At 40.1% G+C, this 22,057-nt stretch overlaps 1 protein-coding gene across 5 annotated transcripts in view; it reads right to left on the reverse strand.

Annotated features, from left to right (window-relative positions):
• SLC17A5 (solute carrier family 17 member 5) overlaps positions 1 to 22,057 on the reverse strand; it is a 73,405-nt gene that overhangs the window by 23,446 nt on the left and 27,902 nt on the right. For 3 of the 5 annotated variants that reach the window (XM_065911656.1, XM_065911653.1, XM_065911652.1), the window contains 2 exons: positions 6,669 to 6,827; positions 1,263 to 1,395 (listed from right to left, as the gene is read on the reverse strand). In XM_065911656.1, coding sequence (XP_065767728.1) covers positions 1,263 to 1,395; positions 6,669 to 6,827 — 292 coding nt within the window. The remainder of the gene's footprint in view (positions 1 to 1,262; positions 1,396 to 6,668; positions 6,828 to 22,057) is intronic. The other 2 variants (XM_065911655.1, XM_065911654.1) reach the window with 1 other exon arrangement.

A 22,057-nucleotide genomic window follows, 5' to 3' on the forward strand; every position in this document is an offset into this window, starting at 1 on the left:
ACTCAGCTTCAACTATAGTTTCACAAATAAAGGAAGTCAGTCCTGAATAGTCATTGCAAGGACTGATGTTGAAGCTGAAACTCCAATACTTTGGTCACCTCATGCAAAGAACTGACTCATTTGAAAAGACCCTGATGCTGGGAACGATTGAAGGCGGGAGGAGAAGGGGACAACAGAGGATGAGATGGTTGGATGGCATCACCGACTCAATGGACATGAGTTAGAGCAAGCTCCGGGAGTTGATGATGGACAGGGAGGCCTGGCGTGCTGCAGTCCATGGGGTTGCAAAGAGTCAGACACGACTGACTGAGTGACTGAACTGAACTGAACTGAAATAAAAAGTGCTGGAAAATATACAGGATTAATGCAACTACTATAAAAGTTAAAAAATCTCTTTATGCAATGTTATTAAATTTACATGTGACCAGGACTCAGCTAAAGTTCTACGATGTTTGAGAAAAGAGCAAGAGAATGACTATAACATATGGTTCCAGAGAGAGGCAACAGTTGATACAGAATATGATTCAAAATTCACATAACCAAAGAAGGTAAACTAAACAATAAACTCTGTTAGATAAGGTTAGGAAAATATTCCATCTAGGTTTTGACAACTCAAAGTGGTACGTGGAGATTATTATAGACAGTTAAGTGTAACATAAAAGTAATACAGGAAGGGATGTAATGAGCAGCTGCTGTGTTTTCTGAGCCTATAGCAAGGCCATCCAGCAACTCTCTGTGATGATGGAAATGTTGTATTTGCTGATACTGCAACCAAGGAACTTATTAGTTGTTTTACATCATTTTAAAATTCACTTCTCTGAAATCAGAGTCTGAAACATATGATTATTTAAGGTTCCTTTGAGTTCTTTGATTTATGGGTCCTCATTTGCTATAATGATGCTAATATATATTTTTGATTGAAATTTAAAATAGAAAAGGGATGGAGACTTTCTTATTTTCATTGCAAACTTAGAGTTGAAAACAAAATGATTTATAAAAATTCTGGGGAAGATATTCAGCAAAGCAAGCCATTTTTTTAATAGTTGTAAGAGTATGGTAGAGATAACAGGATATTATAAATCTTAATCCTCAAAATGCATCATTCAAAAAGAACCATCTTATACAGAACAGGTACTACATGCATTAAAATATATTGTTTTGATATGTGAACAAATAACTAATATTATCACTTTTACTTTGTCTTTCAACATAAGCACAGTAAATAACTGTAAACCGAAACAACATGATTCATTTTTACCTACCTATAAGGGTAAAAACTCTTCGAACCCATAGAGTTGAAAAACTCCATCTTGCCCTTAAATTGTCAGCAGCTTGACCAGATAGGATCATACATAACCAACAGCCTAAATAAGGGACTGCAGATAAAAACCCATTCTGGAAGGAATAAGAAGATCCAGGATTAATTATGGAGGGAAGAAGAACCAAAATAACACATACACACACACATACAGACATACCCCTACCACCACATGAAAGCAAATACACAGCAGTATTCTGCTAATTTTTATATAATATAGTAAATAAGTTTGGTTTTTAGGATTATGGGATTCAGTTCAATGCAGTCCCAGAGAGCCTGTCTCACAGGGAACCAGAGTCTAGAACTAGACTCCCCATGGTCTAGTCTGTTTAGGGTGATCTTGAATGCTATTTTGGGATTTGGGCTCTAGCTTCAGTGAGAGAGGATGTCTTCCTATTAGCCTAGGGCTTTCTCCCGCGGGACAGTCTTTATTTATTTTGAAAACATTTTTTAATTATAAAATAAAATTCAGAGAAAATCACATAAGTCAAATGTACAGCTTAATGAATTATTTTAAAGTGAGCGCCATCCAGATGCTGTTAGAAACTGCTCTCTTCCGGCTTCTCGCTTGAGGATGCCCAGACCTACTCCAACTGCATCAGTGCTGGGCACTGATGAAGGTGAAGTGACAGAAGAGGAGCCCAGGGCTGCTGGTGCCCCCTGACCCCCGTCCAGGGCGATGGGGATGCATGGAAGAAGTAGATGAGGAGTTTCTCATCAGACTTTGTCTCCTCGGTATCGGGTCTCCGTGGCTCCCCTGGCAGTGGCCCCAGTGGCCCTGACCCACCAGCTCCCTCGGCTGACGTCCAGTGGTTTGATTTCTGTCCTTCTGTCTAAGGCAGGTCACAAGGACCTCAAGCTCTCTTCCTTTCCATGTCTGACATGGGGTTTGAATGTTGGGGGTTTTTATTTATTTTGTTCTGAAATTAAAGTACGCAACATAAAGAAGATGCAGTTTTAAAAAAACAGTGCCTGGAGCACTCGCACATGCTTTGAGCAGAGGACAAAGGTGGTGGGTGCTAGAGAGAGCTCTATTTTTTCCCCTCTTTCTTTACAACACTTCCTAAACAAAACGAAAAAACCATGAGACATGAAACAGAATGTCTCATGGAAATGTGTTATTCGTTTTAATGTGACTGCTTTTCAGGAAATCACCCATTCTGTAAAATGAAGAAAGCATACTCAAAAAAAATATTTCTTTCTTCTGTTCATTTTTCCTTTAAGCACAACCTGAGGTGCCAAGCCTAAATGATTCAATTCTGATAAAAACAAAGGTTTTTCAGAAACAGACACAGACATAGAGAATGAACTGATGGTTGCTGGGGGAGGGGAAGGTGGGTGTAAGGGACAGTTAGGGAGTTTGGGATGGCTGTGTACACGCTGCTGTAGTTAAAATGGGTAACCAACAAGGATAGCACAGGGAACTCTGCTCAACCTTATGTGGTAGTCTGGATAAAAGGGAAGCTTGCGGGAGAATAGATACATGTATGTTTGGCTGAATTCCTTTGCTGTTCACCTACAACTATCACAAGATTGTCTGTTAACTGGTTATACCCCGATACAAAGTAAAAAGTTAAAAAAAGAAAACTTTTTAGTCTGAGAGAGATGGGTACACCTGTTAGAGATTTACAAACACCAAAAAGGTAGAAAGATATTTTATCACTGATATTAAAATCTGGTAATAATTGTTTTTCCTGGAAAAACAATAATCTTATATTTTGATTTGTTCTGTAGTTGGTTCTGGATTTTTGTTTCTTTCTTCTCTGTTGCTGCAGTTGTTGACTTTATTATTACTATTAACTCTCTTTAAGCTTTTGAGAAATATTTTTTATTTTTTTAAAAATTAATTTATTTTAACTGGAGGATAATTACAATACTGTGATGGTTCAACATGAATCAGCCATAGGTATATATGTCCACCCCATCCTGGTAATAATTTTATCTAATAAATAAAGTCTATTTGTCTAATAAATAAATCCCATCCAACTAATAAATACATTCTATCTAATAAATCTGGTAATAATTTTATCTAAGCATTATTAATGGAATAGATCAGCAAAATTTGCTAATATTTTAAATTTAAGTGTGCTTAAAAAAAGACTGAAATTTTTCCACAGTCTGTGATCTATTTTCAGATGTTGCATGCTTCCAGTTCCACTTCTACGGCTGAATATTTTTGCTTTTTTCTGTTATTGAGTAATTTCCTCTTTAAATTTCTTCCACTTAGAATTCTGCATAGTGGGGGACTTCCTTGGTGGTCCAAGTGGCTAAGACTCCAGCTCCCAATGCAAGGGGCCCAGGGTTCAATCACTGGTCAGGGAACTAGATCCCACATGCCACAACTAACAGTTCACATGCTGCAACTAAGACCCAGTTCAGCCAAATAAATAAATAAATTAATTAAATAAGAGATACTAAAAACAAAAAGAATTCTGCAGAGTGGGACCACATCTATTGTTGTTTGTGGCAGAACCTTACACATGAATGAACTGTAGCAAATAGAAAAGAGAATTTTCTGATCTTGGCCTTGTCCTCAGCTGGGCTAAGACCAACAATCACTAGTTACTGAATTTTTCCACTTAAAATTCCAGTGGTAAAAACTCCCCGGACAACCTAAAACTGCTAAAATCTTCAACATTTTATACCACATATATACGTCCGTGGCTGTCTTCCATAGTTATTAAGCATTCTGTTCAAGGATATAGTTCCTTGTATTCATTTATTTTAAAAATTGATTCCAAAATGGCAATATTCAAAATAGGCTAACACATACTGCTTCAACCTCACTGAGTTGTAAGAAATAGGGACATTAGGAAAAAATAAGGAAAAAGTACAAGTGATTATAACTAACAAAACTAAACTTCTATAATAAAGCAAATGATCAGATCTTTAAATTTTTTAATTAATGAATTATAATTTTAAATACAATGCATCTCAAATCAAGCTTTATTTTGAACAAAGGCTGTTTCATGAATGTAGTATGCTGATTTTTCAAGGAAAAAACCATTAAAAAAGAGGTTCTATATAACAAAAGAATTATTTTCAAACTCTATTCACATTTCTTTTAATTTTGATTCAAAAAGAAAATGCTTTTTTTTTTTTGTTTTGGTATGAAAATGCCAAGAAAAAAGATTCTATTTTTTTTTTTAAGATTCTAAAGTCTCTCAGTACAGAATTTAAAAAATATTAATGAAAAATAAATGAAGGCAATTGAGTACATATACTAATTACCAGTCAACTATTGATACTGCATTCTTTTTTTTTTTTATAGTTCTCCTGGGAAAATTTCAAAAAAGAAGCATCAAGTGGATTGATCCTTAAATTTGCATGCAATTTGTCACTATGGTAGGAGACTACAGTCAAGCTCTGTTAACAGAGAGCTTAGGAAAAATGAGGTTGCTTGCAACAAATCCATCTCAAGCTATGGGTAAAGCCTCAGTTCAGTTTAACTTCTGTTAATGCAATTGGTGGATATATTTCAGTATAATGGATTTTGTTTTTCAAAAGTAGCTGGAAGAGTTCTTCACAGCTTAGCCGTCTAGGTGAAGTTTAAGGTTTGGTCCATGTGGCCAACGTCTTCAGTATGCTTTGGAAGTGAGGTGACTGAAAGGTTCGCTTTAACAGTGTTGATAGCGTTAGGTCCATGTAACCACTGCAGCTGTGCCGTCAGCCTTATTGTCTTTACATTCACCATCCAGGCTGCTGCTTTTTCTTCCAGGGCTTCGCCTCTGGCTCAGTAACAGTTCTTGGGGGAATGGGGGAATATATCATATTTTATTTATCTGTTCGTCAGCTGATACCATTTGGGTTGTTTCTACCTCTTGGTTATTATGAATAATGATGTTATAAGCTTTTGTGTACATGTACATGTTTTTGCGTGCACATATGTTTTCAGTTCTCTTGGGTATAGACTCAGGAATGGAATTAGTGGGTCATAACAACATTAACTTTCAGATGAACTGCCAAACTGTTTTCCATGGCAGCTACACTTTACATCCTACCAGCAATGTATGAGGGATCTGTTTCCTCTGCATCCTCACCAACACTTGTTATTTTCTGTTTTATTTTATTTTTTTTTGATTCTAATAGGCATGAAGTGGTGTCTCATTATGGTTTTGAGTTCCATTTCTGTATTGAGTAATAGTGTTCAGCATCTTTACATGGGCTTATTGGTCATTTGCATATTTTCTTTGTAGAAATGTCTATTTAAATCCTTTGCCCATTTAAAAAATTGGATTACTTATCTTTTTATTATTGAGTTGTACAAATTTTTTACATATTTGGAATACTTAATCCTTATCAAGTATATAATTTGCAAATACTTTCTCCCATTGAGTGGGCTTTCATTCTTGATAATATCCCTTGAGGCAAAATAGCTTTCAATTCTGATGAAGCCCAACTTATCAGTTTTTTCTTTTGGTCATGTGTGCTTTTGGGGTCATATGTGAGAAGCTGTGATCCAGTGCCAGGTCACAAAGATGTACACTTCTAAGAGTTTTATCATTTTATCTCCTAACATTTATGCCTTTGATTCTTTCTTCATATGAAGACAAAAGACACTACCAAGTTTTCTTACAAACTATGCCTCTTTCTCTTTATGTTTTTCTTCAATTTGTTTAGAGACAAAATCCATCAACATAGAGATAATAGGAATTGTCTCCATTTGATGAGATCAGAAGGAACTGACAGTTTTCGGGAGGTCTGACTTAGACAGCTTTACAACTATAGCTCTGCCAATGCCTAGAGAGCACTACAGGGCAACCTCTGTACAATAATCTTGTGCCTTCCAACACCCCACTCGGCTGCCAGCAGAGTCCTGCCACCATCCCTTTTAGAAGCGAATACTCTATCACCTGCAGGGCTACCCTGGCGGCTCAGACGGTAAAGAATCTGCCTGCAATGCAGGAGACCAGGGTTCGATCCCTGGATTGGGAAGATCCCCTGGAGAAGGGAATGGCTACCCACTCCAGTATTCTTACCTGGAGAATTCCATGGACAGAGGAGCCTGGTGGGCTACAGTCCATGGGGTCATAAAGAGTCAGACACGACTGGGTGACTAACATACATACACACGCACACACACACAGTACCACCTATATTTGTCACCTGAGATCCTGGCATGTTACTGGGCACTAGTAAGACCTTCACAGTTAAAGGGGATACTAGCCAAGACATGCTGAATCAAGAGTTAACACACATAGAGGAAAGGAACAAGCAAAGCTAAAAAGAGAAGTCTCTAGAATTTAGTATACAAGAGTAAAACGGAAGATGCAAAATAACTGAGTTTCACACAGACAGGAACAAATTCTGTATATTCTCTATAAGAAGTAGATGCTTATTTTTTTCTTACCTCTTGAATATTGAACCTTAGGACTTCCTTCATGTAAGTAGGCAATAAGGTCAATAAAGTATAAAAAGTCCAGTTGTAAGAAAAATGTGCAACTACAATAGCCCAAAGTGGCAGTGATTTCAGCATGGGTATCCATGGCACTGACTTCTGTGAAGAGAGCTAGAAAACAAACAAACACCGGGTGTAATTGGGATAAGCTACAGCTATGTTTGGGCTTCCCTGGTAGCTCAGCTGGTAAAGAATCTGCCTGCAATGCAAGAGACCCTGGTTCGATCCCTGGGTTGGGAAGATCCTCCAGAGAAGGGATAGGTTATCCACTCCAGTATTCTTGGGCTTCCCTGCTGGGTCAGATGGTAAAGAATCTGCTTGCAATGTGGGAGATCTGGGTTTGATCCCTGGGTCAGGAAGATCCCTTGGAGAAGGGCATGGCAACCCACTCCAGTACTCTTGCCTGGAGAATCCCCGCAGGCAGAGGAGCCTACAGTCCATGGGGTCTCGAAGAGTCGGACACGACTAGGTACAGCACAGCACAGCTATGTTTAAATCTGTATCTTATCAGCTAAAGTTTCATCTAGAACACATTATCAATCTTGGCTAGTAAATCTAAGGTTTCTGAAACAGCTCTTTAAATAGCAATAGAAACTCCATGACTCAGATTAGAAGAAAAAACAGAAATCTAATCTTAGAGCTCAAAGGTCAAACTAAAAATGCCTTATAAGTGTCAGAAGTCCCCTGAAGTATTAATTTCTTCACCTTAAAAATAGAGGACAGTTTAATAATAATCAAATTCAGAGGCTGACATAAGGGCCAAGGTAAGAGACTGGAAGTCCTATTAGAATTCATATCTCATTCTCCAATCTTTATTCAATTACAGTGATTTATAAGAACTGTGCAATAAAAGTTTTTTTATGTAGCCATCTGGAGTAACGGTCTTCAAAGCAGGGTATAAACATCGCAGGGGTAGCAAGATGATCTTCCACAGCATGCACAGGCATACTAGATCTAACCATACTCACTATACTCATTTTAAAACAAGAAATTAAGCTCTACTCATATTTAGCGAATAGGCTGGCCCTGGAATACGTCAGATAATCACATGCTGTCTGATTTCCCCAATCAAAAGGGGTTCAACGGTGTCCTTACTTGTGGATCTGCCCTCGGAGTAGTATCACAGCACACTTTGGTTTATACCTGCCTCTCAAAATGGATTTATGGGTTTCATTAGCCAGTTTTAATGAAAACCGATCTACAGAATTAACAAGGACTTCCCTGGTGGCTTAGTGGTTAAGCAGCTGCCTGCCAATCCACGGACCCGGGTTTGATCCCTGGTTAGGGAGGATTCTGCAGGTTGCAGGGCGGCTAAGCCCACTTGCCACAACTACTGAGCCCACACACCTAGAGCTCGTGCTCTGCAACGAGAGAAGCCACTGCAATGAGAAGCCTGTGCACCACACCTAGAGAGCAGCCCCTGCTGGCCCAACTGGAGAAAGTCCACACGCACCAAGGAAGACCCAGCGCAGACAAAAGAAAAGTCTTCAAAAGATTCATCTGAGAAGGTAAAAAGAAGTCTAATAACGTAAGCACGAGTGAATGCTAAGAAGATAGTAGAGTTCACACTTTTCTTCATGAGCCCTTTGTCAGCTACCACACCAAACAAAATGATGTCAGGCTCAACAATACTCCGTATTCAAATGCACTATTCCCATTAAACAATGTATTATTAATTTTTAAGTGACCAAAAGCTTTTTCTATTAAAATTTATGTATATATTGTTTATTTCATCTTACCCATCCTTAAAGAGTCTGTCTTTATGTAAATTTTATAATGCATGAAAGTACAGAAGTGCATGTAGATAACCATAAAAATATGCATATGTCCAGACTGTTGTCCCCCACACTGTATTTTTTAAAAACGTATTGATTTACTTGGCTGTGCCAGGTCTTGGTTGTGGCACTTGGGATCTTCGGTCGTGGCAATGTGGCATCCAGCTCCCTGAGCAGGGATCGAACCTGGGCCTCCTGCGTTGGGAGTACAGAGTCTTAGCCACTGGACCACCAGGTAAGTCCCCCCGCTTTACTGACGCATGATTAAGTAAAGCCTGGAGACCACTGGCCTGAGAAATCAGTGCCTTACCTTTCCTGTATACTGAGACTCTACTCTGTCTTCTTCAAAAGCTGGAGCAATCTATGTTTCCGCCCCTAGGGTGCGCTATTATTTCAAAAAGGGGAAGAACCAGTATTAACCTTAGGGCCTTTTTTTCTAGGGACTTTTGATCTGATTTGGTAAATAAGCTCTTGTGATTCCCCCCATGTATCAAAGATGTAGTGGACGTGTGGGAAGAGAAAGAGAGGGGACAATTATTCTTATATAGCAGTGGTTCTTGATTCCAGCTACACTTCAGGATCACCTTTGGCACTTCAAAATTCCAGTTGGCTGTGTTCTACTCCAGACTTGCTGATTCAAAGCCGAAGTCAAACTTCTGAGTGGAGGGCCAATGTGTATATTTTAAAAGGCTTCCCTGATGATTCTACACTGCAGTGGTTCTCAAACTTTGCTGCACATTAGAATCACCAGGAGAGCTAAAAATCCCCAGAGCCAAAATCACAACCGAGACCAATTAAATCAGGCTGGGAGGTGGGTGGGAGATGGGTAGGAGATAGGTGGCCATATTTTTGAAACATCCATGGATGATTTCAAAGTGTAGCACACTTTGGGATCCACTGTTGTAATAACTGGGGCTTCCCCGGGGGGCGCTAGAGGTAAAGAATCTACCTGCCAACGTAGGAGATGCAAGAGACTCCAGTTCTATTACTGGGTTAAGAAGATCCCCTGAAGAAGGAAATGGCAAGCTACTCAGCATTCCTGCCTGGGGAATCCCATGGACAGAGGAGCCTGGCGGGTTACAGTCCATAGGGTTGCAAAGAGTTGGACACGATTGAGCTAACACAGCAGCAGCTGTAGTAAAGAATTCTGCAACCTCCCCCGCTGCTGCAATGACCTCTATCACCCCTTGCTTGAAAATCTTAGGACAAAGAGGAAGGAAAAAACCAGTCTAGAGAATTCAGCATTTAAAGGAATTTGGAATACAGTTCTTTTTATATGGCTTTGAAACTCACAAAAGAAATGAAATCATACTCCTGTGTTGAAAAATATGAGGCTAAATGTATCTGATCTAAATAACTTAAATATATCTCATGTAAAATATGTAATAATTTTAAGACATGCTTACGACTATGTATTTACACTTCCTGATGGTGATGCTTTAGAAGAATATAGGGCTCTGATAATACCTTCTGTAGCTTTTCACCAGCATTTAGGCATAATCTTGCTTATATTAATATACATGAAGGAAAACTGAAGCAAACTGAGCCATACTAGAATATTTTCACAGTCTAACAATTGAATTTTCTATAATCTGAATTTTTTTGGAGAATCATTCAACCATGACCAGCTATACGTGGAGAGTGATGTCAGCAAGATGGCCAAATAACATGCCCCTTATTGGTATCCACTGTTCCCCACCCCCAAGAACAATTTGGCCTCCATCCACAGACAAAAGTGCTTTTCCGGGGGCAGTGGGATCTACAAACATATGCCGAGGGACCCAGTAAGGGTTTGGCATGCCTGTGCATTGGGTAAAAGACAAAAGGATCTTGGTCCCAGCTGTGAACCCTGAAGTAACTTGTCAACCAGCTTCAGCCTTTCTTGGCTGTGGTCTGGGAACCCTTGGAAAATATTGACTTAGACAGTTAGCTTTAGACAAGGAAATCCTGGTATTTGTGACAACGCATGTGGACCCTGAGGGCATTATGCTAAGTGAAATAAGTTATACAGAGAAAGACAAATACTGTATATTTTACATGTGGAATAGAGACCAAGCCCTGCCACAAGGGAAGCCACCACAACGAGAAGCCTGTACACAGCAACGAAGAGTAGCCCCCGTTCGCCACAACCACAGAAAGCCCGCATGCCACAACAAAGACCCAGTGCAGTCAAAAACTAACTAAATAAATAAACTAATTAAAAAGTCAAAACTCATGGAAACAGAAAAAAATGGTGGTGGCCAGGGGCTGGAGAGAGGGGCAAACTCATCTTCCAGTTACAAGATGAGCAATGGCTACGGTCTAAAGTACAGCATGGAGACGATAGCTAACACTGCTCTACCGTGTACTTGAAAGCTGCTAAGGAAGTAGATCTTAAATGTTCTCACCACAAAAAAGAAATGGTGATCAGCTGAGATGATGGAGGTGTTAACTGACCCCTCTGTGAGCACCGCTTTGTAACACGTGCATGTGTGTATTAGCTGCTCAGTGTGTATTAGTTGTCCGACTCTGCGACGCCATAGACGGTAGCCCGCCAGGTTGCCCTGGAATTCTCCAGGCAAGAACACTGCAGTGGGGTGCTGTTCCTTTCTCCAATTTTGTAATTAAGTATATCAAATCATCAAGGTGTATATCTTAAACACACATAATGTCAATTATATCTTAATAAAGCTGGGTTGGGGGGAAAGACCAGTTGTAGGCCAAACATATAAGCTTGACATGTAGCAGGATCTCTATAGCTATTTATTACATGAATATGAAGCCCACAGAGTCAGAAATTTGGAAAGAAGAATATGATATGTAAATGTTAGTGTTCATTTGTAAACTGGTATAAAACAACAGCTTTCTTTTCTCCGAATGAGAATTATGAGATCAATTTACAATATTTCCACATTATAAGTTATATTTTAGGGGGAAAACCCTTCTTTATAAAACATTCAAATTAACGATGAATTTTTAAATGTTTCTAGGAGAAACTATCCAATTAGCTGTGGCAGACATTAAAAAAATCCTCCTAGATTTTAAGATAGCCCTGTCTAATAGAACTTCTTATGGTGACAGAAATGTTCTATATCTACATTGCCCAATTTGGTAAAGAGTAGCCCTATTAAGCCTTTGCAATATGGCTAGTATGACTGAGGAAATGAATTTTTAATTAAATTAATCTAAATTAAATTTTAATAACCACAAGTGTTGGTGGCTACCATAATAGACAACAAAAGTTGAAGGCAAGACCTTAATAAAGTACAAAACAGCTTTTTCTGATGTTCTAGATAAGAAATTATCTTTTGCTATTATCAGAGGTGACTTGTCAATCATGCAATGTCACACACTCTATTGCCTTCATTAGACTTAAATGTTGGCAAAGCGCATTAACAAAAGTTCTCAGCAGAGCTCCACATTCTTCTAAAATGCCACTGCTGATGAATGAAAATATACTGGAAAGGAAATTTTTTAGCTGTTCAGATCATCTGCCCAGCCAATATTTTGAGAGCAAATTCTTTAAGATATTTGAGTAAGGGAATTTCGAAGGAATAATCAATGATATCTTGAATCTTATACAGAGAATGTATCATTAAATAAGTAATAATAGCTCAAACAGCTTTTTTAAATACCAGTTGAAGCACAAAAGCACAGAACAAAAATGTATTCGTTGTCAAATGTACAAAATCTTCTAGACTATAGGAAGGGTAATGGTCAATCAGTAACATTTGAGTATCTTCTATGTGCAACTTCACAAAAAAATGTTTTCCTGTCAAATGTAAGAAACAACAAATTGCTTTAGAAAAAGCTGCATGAAACACATGTTCTAAGTTAGAGCAACTAAATATTCAAGACAAAGCCCTTATTTGCTTCATAAGACTGCAAAATTGTATACTCTTTCAAAAAGGTAGAAGAGAAGCAAAACAGTTATAAAATATCCTGTCCTAAAGACTTAGTAAAGAAAAAAAAAATAAAAGCAAAAAACCAATACTAGATCTCCCGAGGAAAGAAAACGTCAGTGGGTAAAGTGGTAATGTCTTAACAATTTATTAAAAAGGAGACCTCTATATACCATGTTCTTGGACTGAAAGAATTAATATTGTTAAAATGACCATGCTACCCAAACCAATGTACCAATTCAATGCAGTCTCTACCAGAACAACAACGGCATTCTGCACAGAACTAGAACAAATAATTTAATAGTTTGTATGGAAAAATAAAAGACCTCGAACAGCCAAAACAATCAAGAAAGAGAAACAGCTGGAGGAATACGCTTCCTGACTTCCGACTATACTATACAGCTATAGTAATAAAAATTCAGTATGGTTCTGGTACAAAAACAGACTCATAGATCAGTGGGACAGAATAGAAAGCCCAAAAATAAACCCACACACCTATGGTTAATTACTCTATGGCAAAAGAGAAAAGATAGTCTGCACAATGGAGAAAAGACAGACACTTCAATAAATGGTGCTGGGAAAACTGGACAGCTACATGTAAAAGAAAAAATTGGAACATTCTCTACTCCATACACAAAAATAAACTAAAAATAGGTTAAATATTTAAATGTAAGACTGAATAGCATAAAATTCCTAGAGGAAAGCAAAGGGAGAATGCTCTTTGACATAAATTGTAGCAATATTTTTTGAATCTATCTCCTAAAGTAAATAAAAGCAAAAATAAATAAATAGGATCTAATTAAACACAAAAGCTTTTTCACAGCAAAGGAAACCATCAACTAAACAAAAACAGTCCTGAATGGGAGAATATATTTGCAAATGATATGACTGACAAGGGGTTGATACCCAACATATATACATACCTCATACAAGTCACCATAAAAAAATAAAGAATCTGATTAAAAAATAAGCAGAAGAACTGAACAGACATTTTTCCAAAAAGCAAATGCAGATGGCTAACAAGCATATTAAAAGAAGCTCAGCATCACTAACCATCAGGGAAATGCAAATCAAAACCACAGTGAGATGTCACCTCACATCTGTCAGAATGGCTGCCATCAAACAGAACAAATGCTGGAGAGGATGTGGAGAAAAGGAAACCCTTGTACACGGTTGGTGGGAACGTAAATTGATGCAGCTGCTGCGGAAAACAATATGGAAATTTTTCAAAAAACTAAAAATAACTTCAGATGACCATTGCATCTACTACTGTGGGAAAGAATCCCTTAAAAGAAACGGAGTAGCCCTCATAGTCAGCAAAAGAGTCTGAAATGCAGTACTTGGGTGCAATCTCAAAAACGATAGAATGATCTCTGTTTCCAAGGCAAACCATTCAATATCACAGTAATCCAAGTCTATGCCCCAACCAGTAATGGTGAAGAAGCTGAAGTTAAATGGTTCTATGAAAACCTACAAGACCTTCTAGAACTAACACCCCCAAAAATGTCCTGTTCTTCACAGGGGACTGGAATGCAAAACTAGGAAGTCAAGAGATATCTGGAGTAACAGGCAAATTTGGTCTTGGAGTACAAAATGAAGCAGGGCAAAGGCTAACAGAGTTTTGCCAAGAGAAAGCACTGATTATAGCAAACACTCTCTTCTAGCAACACATGAGAAGACTCTACACATGGACATTACCAGATGATCAACCAGATTGATTATATTATTTGCAGCCAAAGATGGAGAAGCTCTATACAGTCAGCAAAAACAAGACCAGGAGCTGACTGTGCTTCAGATCAAGAACTCCTTATTGCCAAATTCAGACTTAAACTGAAGAAAGTAGGGAAAACCACTAGACCATTCAGGTATGACCTAAATCAAATAACTTACAATTATATGGTAGAAGTGACAAATAGATTCAAGAGATGAGATCTGATAGAGTGCCTGAAGAACTATGCACAGAGGTTCATGACACTCTACAGGAGGCAGTGCTCAAGACTATCCCCACGGAAAGAAATGCAAAAAGGCAAAATGGTTGTCTGAGGAAGTCTTACAAATAGCTGAGAAAAGAAGAGAAGCTAAAGGCAAAGGAGAAAAGGAAAGATATATCCATTTGAATGCAGAGTTCCAAAGAATAGCAAGGAGATATAAGAAAGTCTTCCTCAGTGATCAATGCAAAGAAATAGAGGGAAACAACAGAATGGGAAAGACTAGAGATCTCTTCAAGAAACTTAGAGACACCAAGGGAACATTTCATGTAAAGATGGGCACAATAAAGAATAGAACAATATGGACCTAACAGAAGCAAAAGATATTAAGATGAGGTGGCAAGAATACACAGAAGAACTACACAAAAAAGATCTTCATGACCCAGATAACCATGATGGTGTGATCACTCACCTAGAGCCACACATCCTGGAATGCAAAGTCAAGTGGGCCTTATGAAGCATCACTATGGACAAAGCTAGTGGAGGTGATTGAATTCCAGGTGAGTTATTTCAAATCCTAAAAGATGATACTGTTAAAGTGCTGCACTCAATATGCCAACAAATTTGGAAAACTCAGCATTGGCCATAGAACTGGAAAAGGTCAGTTTTCATTCCAATCCCAAAGAAAGGCAATGCCAAAGAATGTTCAAACTACCACACAATTGCACTCATCTCACATGCTGGAAAAGTAATGCTCAAAATTCTCCAAGCCAGGCTTCAACAGTATGTGAACTGTGAACTTTCAGATGTTCAAATTGGATTTAGAAAAGGCAGAGGAACCAGAGATCAAATTGCCAACATCCATTGGATCATCAAAAAAGCAAGAGAGTTCCAGAAAAACATCTACTTCTGCTTTATTGACTATGCTGAAGCCATTGGGTGGACCACAACAAACTGTGGAAAATTCTTAAACAGATGGGAATACCAGATCACTTTACCTGCCTCCTGAGAAATCTGCATGCAGGTCAAGAAGCAACAGTTAGAACTGGATATGGAACAACAAACTGGTTCCAAATTGGGAAAGGCTGTATATTGTCACTCTGCTTATTTAACTTATATGCAGAGTACATCATGCAAAATGCCTGGCTGGATGAAGCACAAGCTGGAATCGAGATTGTCAGGAGAAATATCAATAACCTCAGATATGCAGATGACACCATCCTTATGGCAGAAAGTGAAGAAGAACTAAAGAACCTCTTGATGAAGGTGAAAGATGAGGAGAAGGGGATGACGGAGGATGAGATGGTTGGATGGCATCACTGACTAGATGGACACGAGTTTGAGCAAGCTCCAGGAGTTGGTGATGGACAGGGAAGCCTGGCAGGTTATAGTCTGTGAGGTCGCAGAGTTGACTGAACTGAACTGAACTGGGAACTACTAAAATGACCTAGCAATCCCACTCCTGAGTACCTACCTGAAAAAAAAAAAAAATCTCTAACTGGAAAAGATACATGCATCCTAATGTTTATAGCAGCATTATTTACAACTGCCAAGAAACTGAAGCAATCTAAGTGGGAATCAACAGATGAATGGATAAAGAAAATATGGTATATACACAATGGAATAGTACTAAGTTATAAAAAAAAGAACAAAATTTTGCCATTTGCAGCAATATGGATGGACTTGGGAGGGCATTATACTAAGTGAAATAAGTCAGACAGAGAAAGACAAGGTTATTACTTACTTATAGAATCTAAGAAATACAACAAATTAGTGAAGATAACAAAAAAGAAGCTGACTTATAGATATAGAGAAAAAACTAATGGCTACCACTAGGGAGAGGGAAGGTGGGAGGGGCAATTATAGGGGTAGGGGGTAAAGAGGTACAAACAATTAGGTATAAAATAAGCTACAAGGATATATTATACAACACAGGGAATACAGCCAATATTTTATAAAGTTTTATAAAGCCAATATTTTATACAAATATAAATGCAGCATAACCTTTAAAAATTGTGAGTCACTATTTTGTAATAGGGCTTCCTTGGTGGCTCAGATAGTAAAGAATCTGCCTGCTATGCAAGAGACTTGTGTTTGATCCCTGGGTCAGGAAGAGCCCCTGGAGAAGGGAATGGCAATCCGCTCCAACGTTTTTTTTAAAGATTTATTTATTTACATTACTTTTTGGCCATGGTGGGTCTTCGTTGCTGCACGTGGGCTTTCTCTAGTTGCGTTGAGCTGGGCTTCTCATTGAGGTGGCTCCTCTTGTTGAGGAGGACAGGCTCTAGGCATGCGGGCTCCAGTAGCTGCTGCTCAGTAGTTGTGGCTCATGGGCTTAGTTGCTCCCTGGTATGTGGGATCTTCCCAGAGCAGGGATCGAACCACTGTTTCCCCATCTATTTGCCATGAAGGGATGGGACCAGATGCCATGATCTTCGTTTTCTGAATGTTGAGATTTAAGCCAGCTTTTTCACTCTCCTCTTTCACTTTCATCAAGAGGCTCTTCAGTTCTTCACTTTCTGCCATAAGGGTGGTGTCATCTGCATATCTGAGGTTATTGATATTTCTCCCGGCAACCTTGATTCCAGCTTGTGCTTCATCCAGCCCAGTGTTTCTCACGATGTACTCTGCATGTAAGTTAAACAAGCAGGGTGACAATATAGTCTTGATGTACTCCTTTCTTAATTTGGAATCAGTCGCTGTTCCATGTCTGGTTCTAACTGTTGCTTCTTGACCTGCATATAGGTTTCTCAGGAGGCAGGTAAGGTGGTCTGGTACTCCTATTTATTAAATTTTCCATCTTTGTTGTGATCCACACAGTCAAAGGCATGTGAAATGAGTGCAACTGTGCGGTAGCTTGGACATTCTTTGGCATTGCCCTTCTTTGGGACTGGAATGAAAACTGACCTTTTCCAGTCCTGTGGCCACCACTGAGTTTTCCAAATTTGCTGGCCTACTGAGTGTAGCACTTTAACAGCATCAAGTTTATAAGTAGTTCACAGCATCCCAGTGCCTAAAGGGTAAAGTCTAAGCTCCTCAGTGGGACATACAGGATTCTCCATGACCAGGCTTCTTCTGCCACTCTCTGCCTTTGCCTTTTACCTGCAGCAATACCTGATTCCTGGCGAGTATCACTCTCTCTCCTCAGAATCTGCTTATACCACATCCTTGCCCGGGGATGCCTGCACATCTCTCCCTTTCCCAATGTGTCTAGTTAACTCCAACTTTTCTTTCAAGATTGCTCAGATGAAGCTTTTACCAGTAAGAAAGAAACAAGCAGCCTCTGACTGCTCCCACCTGAGATGGTCTGCTTCTAACAGTTGGGCCACAGCATGCTCGCACTGATTGTGATCCCTGGTCTGGGGAGATTCCATGTGCTGCGGGGCAACTAAACACATGTGCCACAGCTCCCGAGCCAGCGCTCTAGAGCCCGTGCTCTGCAGCAAGAGAAGCCACCGAAATGAGCAGCACAGGCACCGAAATGAAGAGCAGCCCCTGCTTGCCACAACTAGAGAGGGCCCGCAGCCAGGAAGGCCCAACACGGTCACAAATAAATAAAATCTTAAAAGAAGAAAAAATAAGAACGATAGAATGAGACAGATAGACAACACCTTGATCACCTCTGAGCACAGATGAAAACAAGAGTGTATGATCCACACAAAAGAGCAAAACTCTCTCCTGGCTAATGTGACTGCTGCTTCTCTGCCAATTATAGCCTCAGGCCCACCTTCTAGATAAAAATTAAGATCCTCAGCCACAGACCACTACTGCCTTCTCACAACACCAATTCTGGAGCAAAACAGTGATTCTTTAAACCCTCCTCACAGTCAAGTAACACAAATCTAAACTGTAACAAGCTGCCTTCAGCTCTCTCACTGAGATGCCCTTTCGTTCCTCATGGTGTGGTTTCTTCTTCACTGCCACAAAGCAAGAAATCCCATGCCCACTTTGGCAGGACATACACTAAAAGTGGAACAATACAGAGAAGATTAGCATGGGCCAAATTCATGTAATGCTCCATATTAAAAAGAAAGAAAGAAAGAAACCTCTGTTCAACTACAGGTAAGTTGCTGACAGTCCTTGGCAGGAGAGTATCATCCCCAGGCTGGCTGAGGACTCCAGCCTTCTCTGTACCAAAGTTGTACTATGTAACCTGTAGACAGCAGAGTCGGCCTGAAATTCTGTCCATTCACATCTGTCTCCCTCTGGATATCTCAGGTTCCACAGGAACCATGTCTTGTTCATTTCTTCTCTCTGATTATCAATTTCTTGGTCCTCAGTACCTTACAGAGAGGGGCTTCCTTACTGGCTCAGATGGTAAAGAATCTGCCTGCAAAGCAGGAGACCTGGGTTTGAGCCCTGGGTCAGGAAGATCCCCTAGAGAAGGGAATGGCTACCCACTCCAGTATTTCTGCCTGGAGAATCATACTGACAGAGGAGCCTGGCGGGCCACAGTCCAGGGGTCGACTGACCAACTAAGCACACACACATGTGACAAAGAACCTAGGACATAGTAAGCTCTCAAAAAGTGTTTAAGGAATGAATGAAGTACAGCAGATGCCAAACATTTATTGGATCCATTTATTGGATTAAAAGTGGAGCTTCATGTAGCAAAGTATTTTATGACATTTTCAACTACAATGTCATCTGGTTTAAGAATGCAGTTTGAAGTTCTAGGAAACCTAATTCTCTTAATTCCTCTTGCTTCTGAATATTTCAATTTCTGAAGCATATGGAAAAACAGATTAACCGTAGGTTTGGATAATGGACAGATATAGGCACATTTGAAGCTCTCTTAAAAAAAAAATCTAAATAAGTTTCATAAGTCAGTGAAGATAATGGTAAAAATGAAATTTGAGAAGAAGCAAGTTATTAATAATCAATGCTGAGAAAACATACCAAGTTTTTTTTTTTTAATGGAAGCATAACTGACTTACCATATTATTATTAGTTCCTGGTGTACAAAAGAATAATTCAAAATTCAATACAAAGCTATGACACAATGTTGACTTATGTTCCCTGTGCCGCACAGTAAGTACATCCGTGTTACTTATTTATTTTATACCTAGGAGTTTGCACTTCCTAATCCCCGTCAACTACCTTGCCTGGCTCCCCTCCCCCCACTTTTCCCTCTAACCACTAGTTGGGTCTCTGTATCCATGAGCCTGTTTCTGTTTAATATTTGTTCACTTGTTTTATTTTTCAGATTCCACATATAAATGAAAAGACACAGTATCTGTCTTTTTCAACCTGACTTATTTCGCTAGAGCAAAATACCGTCCAGGTCCATCCATGTTGTTGCAAATGGCAAAATTTCATTCTTTTTTTATGACCAAGTAATATTCTACTGTATATATAAGATACATTACATTTTATGTGGCAAGATTCATTTACAATGCATTAACTTTTTTTAATCTGTTCCTCAGTGGGGGAAAAATGGGTATTCATTTAATTCATATCTCAAAGAACATGGAGATCTCAAAGTAACTTTATTACATTGGTGATACTTTCTAAATTTCTGCCAACCTTTGGTGAAGATCAAGGGAGGCCATATTTCTGAAAATTCAGCAGCTTATAGCGACCTTTTTTAGCAAATTATAAAACTTAAAAAGAAACGTGAATGAGTAAATGTTTAATTATTACCTGGTTTGCTATATATAAAAATTGAACCCTGTGATATAAAGGGTGGGCCCAGTAAGCTGAGACAAGTGCCCACCAGCCCTGCGATGCTGAGGATGGGCCCGGGGAGCCCAGACGAGCGCACACAAGCCGGTGATACAGAGAATGGGCCCGGGGAGCCCAGACGAGCGCACACAAGCCGGTGATGCAGAGAATGGGCCCGGGGAGCCCAGACAAGCGAACACAAGCCCGTGATGCAGAGAATGGGCCCGGGGAGGCCAGACCAGCGCACACAAGCCTGTGACGCAGAGAATGGGCCCGGGGAGCCCAGATAAGCGCACACAAGCCCATGATGCAGAGAATGTACCCTGGGAGCCCAGACAAGCGCACACAAGCCCGTGATGCAGAGGCCGGACCCGGGGAGCCCAGACGAGCGCACAGAAGCCCATGATGCAGAGGATGGGCCCGGGGAGCCCAGACAAGCGCACACAAGCCTGTGATGCAGAGAATGGACCCTGGGAGCCCAGACGAGCGCACACAAGCCCGTGATGCAGAGGCCGGACCCGGGGAGCCCAGACGAGCGCACACAAGCCCGTGATGCAGAGGCCGGACCCGGGGAGCCCAGACGAGCGCACACAAGCCCATGATGCAGAGGATGGGCCCGGGGAGCCTAGACGAGCACACACAAGCCTGTGACGCAGAGAATGGGCCAGGGGAGCCCAGACAAGCGTACACAAGCCTGTGACGCAGAGGCCGGGCCTATGAAGCTGAGACAAGGGCACACAAGCCCCGCAACACAGCGGGGTGAGCTCCAGGGGCTGCGGGAAGCCCACGGAAGTCTCCGCGACACAGAGGGCGCAGTCGGGGAGCCAAAAAAAGATCCACACAAACCCCTACCCAGCAAGCTTCGGCCAGCGGTGCAGGGCAGGACAGGAGAACAGAAGCATAGCAATGATCCCCAGGACAAGTCAGGGGCTGGCGGCAGTGGAGACACGCTGAGAGGGCCACTTTGAAGCAGCTGTGGAAATAGAGGTGTCTAACACTGCCAGGGCCAGAAGGATTGCCCAAACACATACTGGACCCATAGAGACTGCCGCACACTGCACGGCTCTTCAGAGAGAGGAGATCCAGCTCCATCAACCAGAACATAGGCACAAGCTCCCCCAACCAGGAAAACAGCACAGGACGCTAACCCGACCCTATCCAAGGGGCAGACGCCACAACCAAGAAGAAGTACAACCTTCAGAACCTTTATTTTTTTCCCCTCATTTTTTCTTATAAATCACCCTGTGTATTCCCCCTATATAGTCTCAAGAATCTTCTCTAACCACAACGCTATGAGATTAGATATCAACTACAGGGAAAAATTGCAAATAACACAAACTCATGGAGATTAAACAGTACATTACTAAATAATGAAGATGTTACTGAAGAAATAAGAAGGGAAATCAAAAGATTCCTGAAACAAATGACAACAAAAACATGATGACCCAAAACCTATGGGATTGAGCAAAAGCTGTTCTAACAGGGAAGTTTATAGCAATACAATCCTACCTCAAGGAACAAGAAAAGCATCGGATAGACAGCCTAACTCTACATCTAATACAGCTGGAAAAATAAGAACAAAAAGTCAGCAGAAGGAAATAAATCATAAAGATCAGAGCAGAAATAAATGAAAACGAAACAAAGGAAACAATAGCAAAGGTGAATAAAACTAAAAGCTCGTTCTTAGAGAAGATAAACAAAATTGACAACCACTAGCCAGACTCATCAAGAAATAAAGGGAGAAAAATCAAATCAACAAAATTAGAAGTGAAAAAGGAAAGGTTACAACAGATAACACAGAAATACAAAGGACAATAAGAGAATATTATAAGCAACTATAGGCTAATAAAATGGACAGCCTAGAGGATATAGACAGATTCTTAGGAAAGTTCAACAGGAAGAAACAGAAATTATGAACAAGCCAAGTACAAACACTGAAATTGAAACTGTGATCAAAAATCTCCCAAAAAACAAAAGCCCGGGGCCAGATGGCTTCACAGAATTCTATCAAACATTTAGAGAAGAGCTAATGCTTATTTTTCTGAAACTCTTCCAAAAAATTGCAGAGGAAAGAACACTTCAAAAGTCATTCT

The sequence above is a fragment of the Muntiacus reevesi genome, chromosome 19, assembly GCF_963930625.1.
Source record: "Muntiacus reevesi chromosome 19, mMunRee1.1, whole genome shotgun sequence".
Lineage (NCBI taxonomy): Eukaryota > Metazoa > Chordata > Mammalia > Artiodactyla > Cervidae > Muntiacus > Muntiacus reevesi.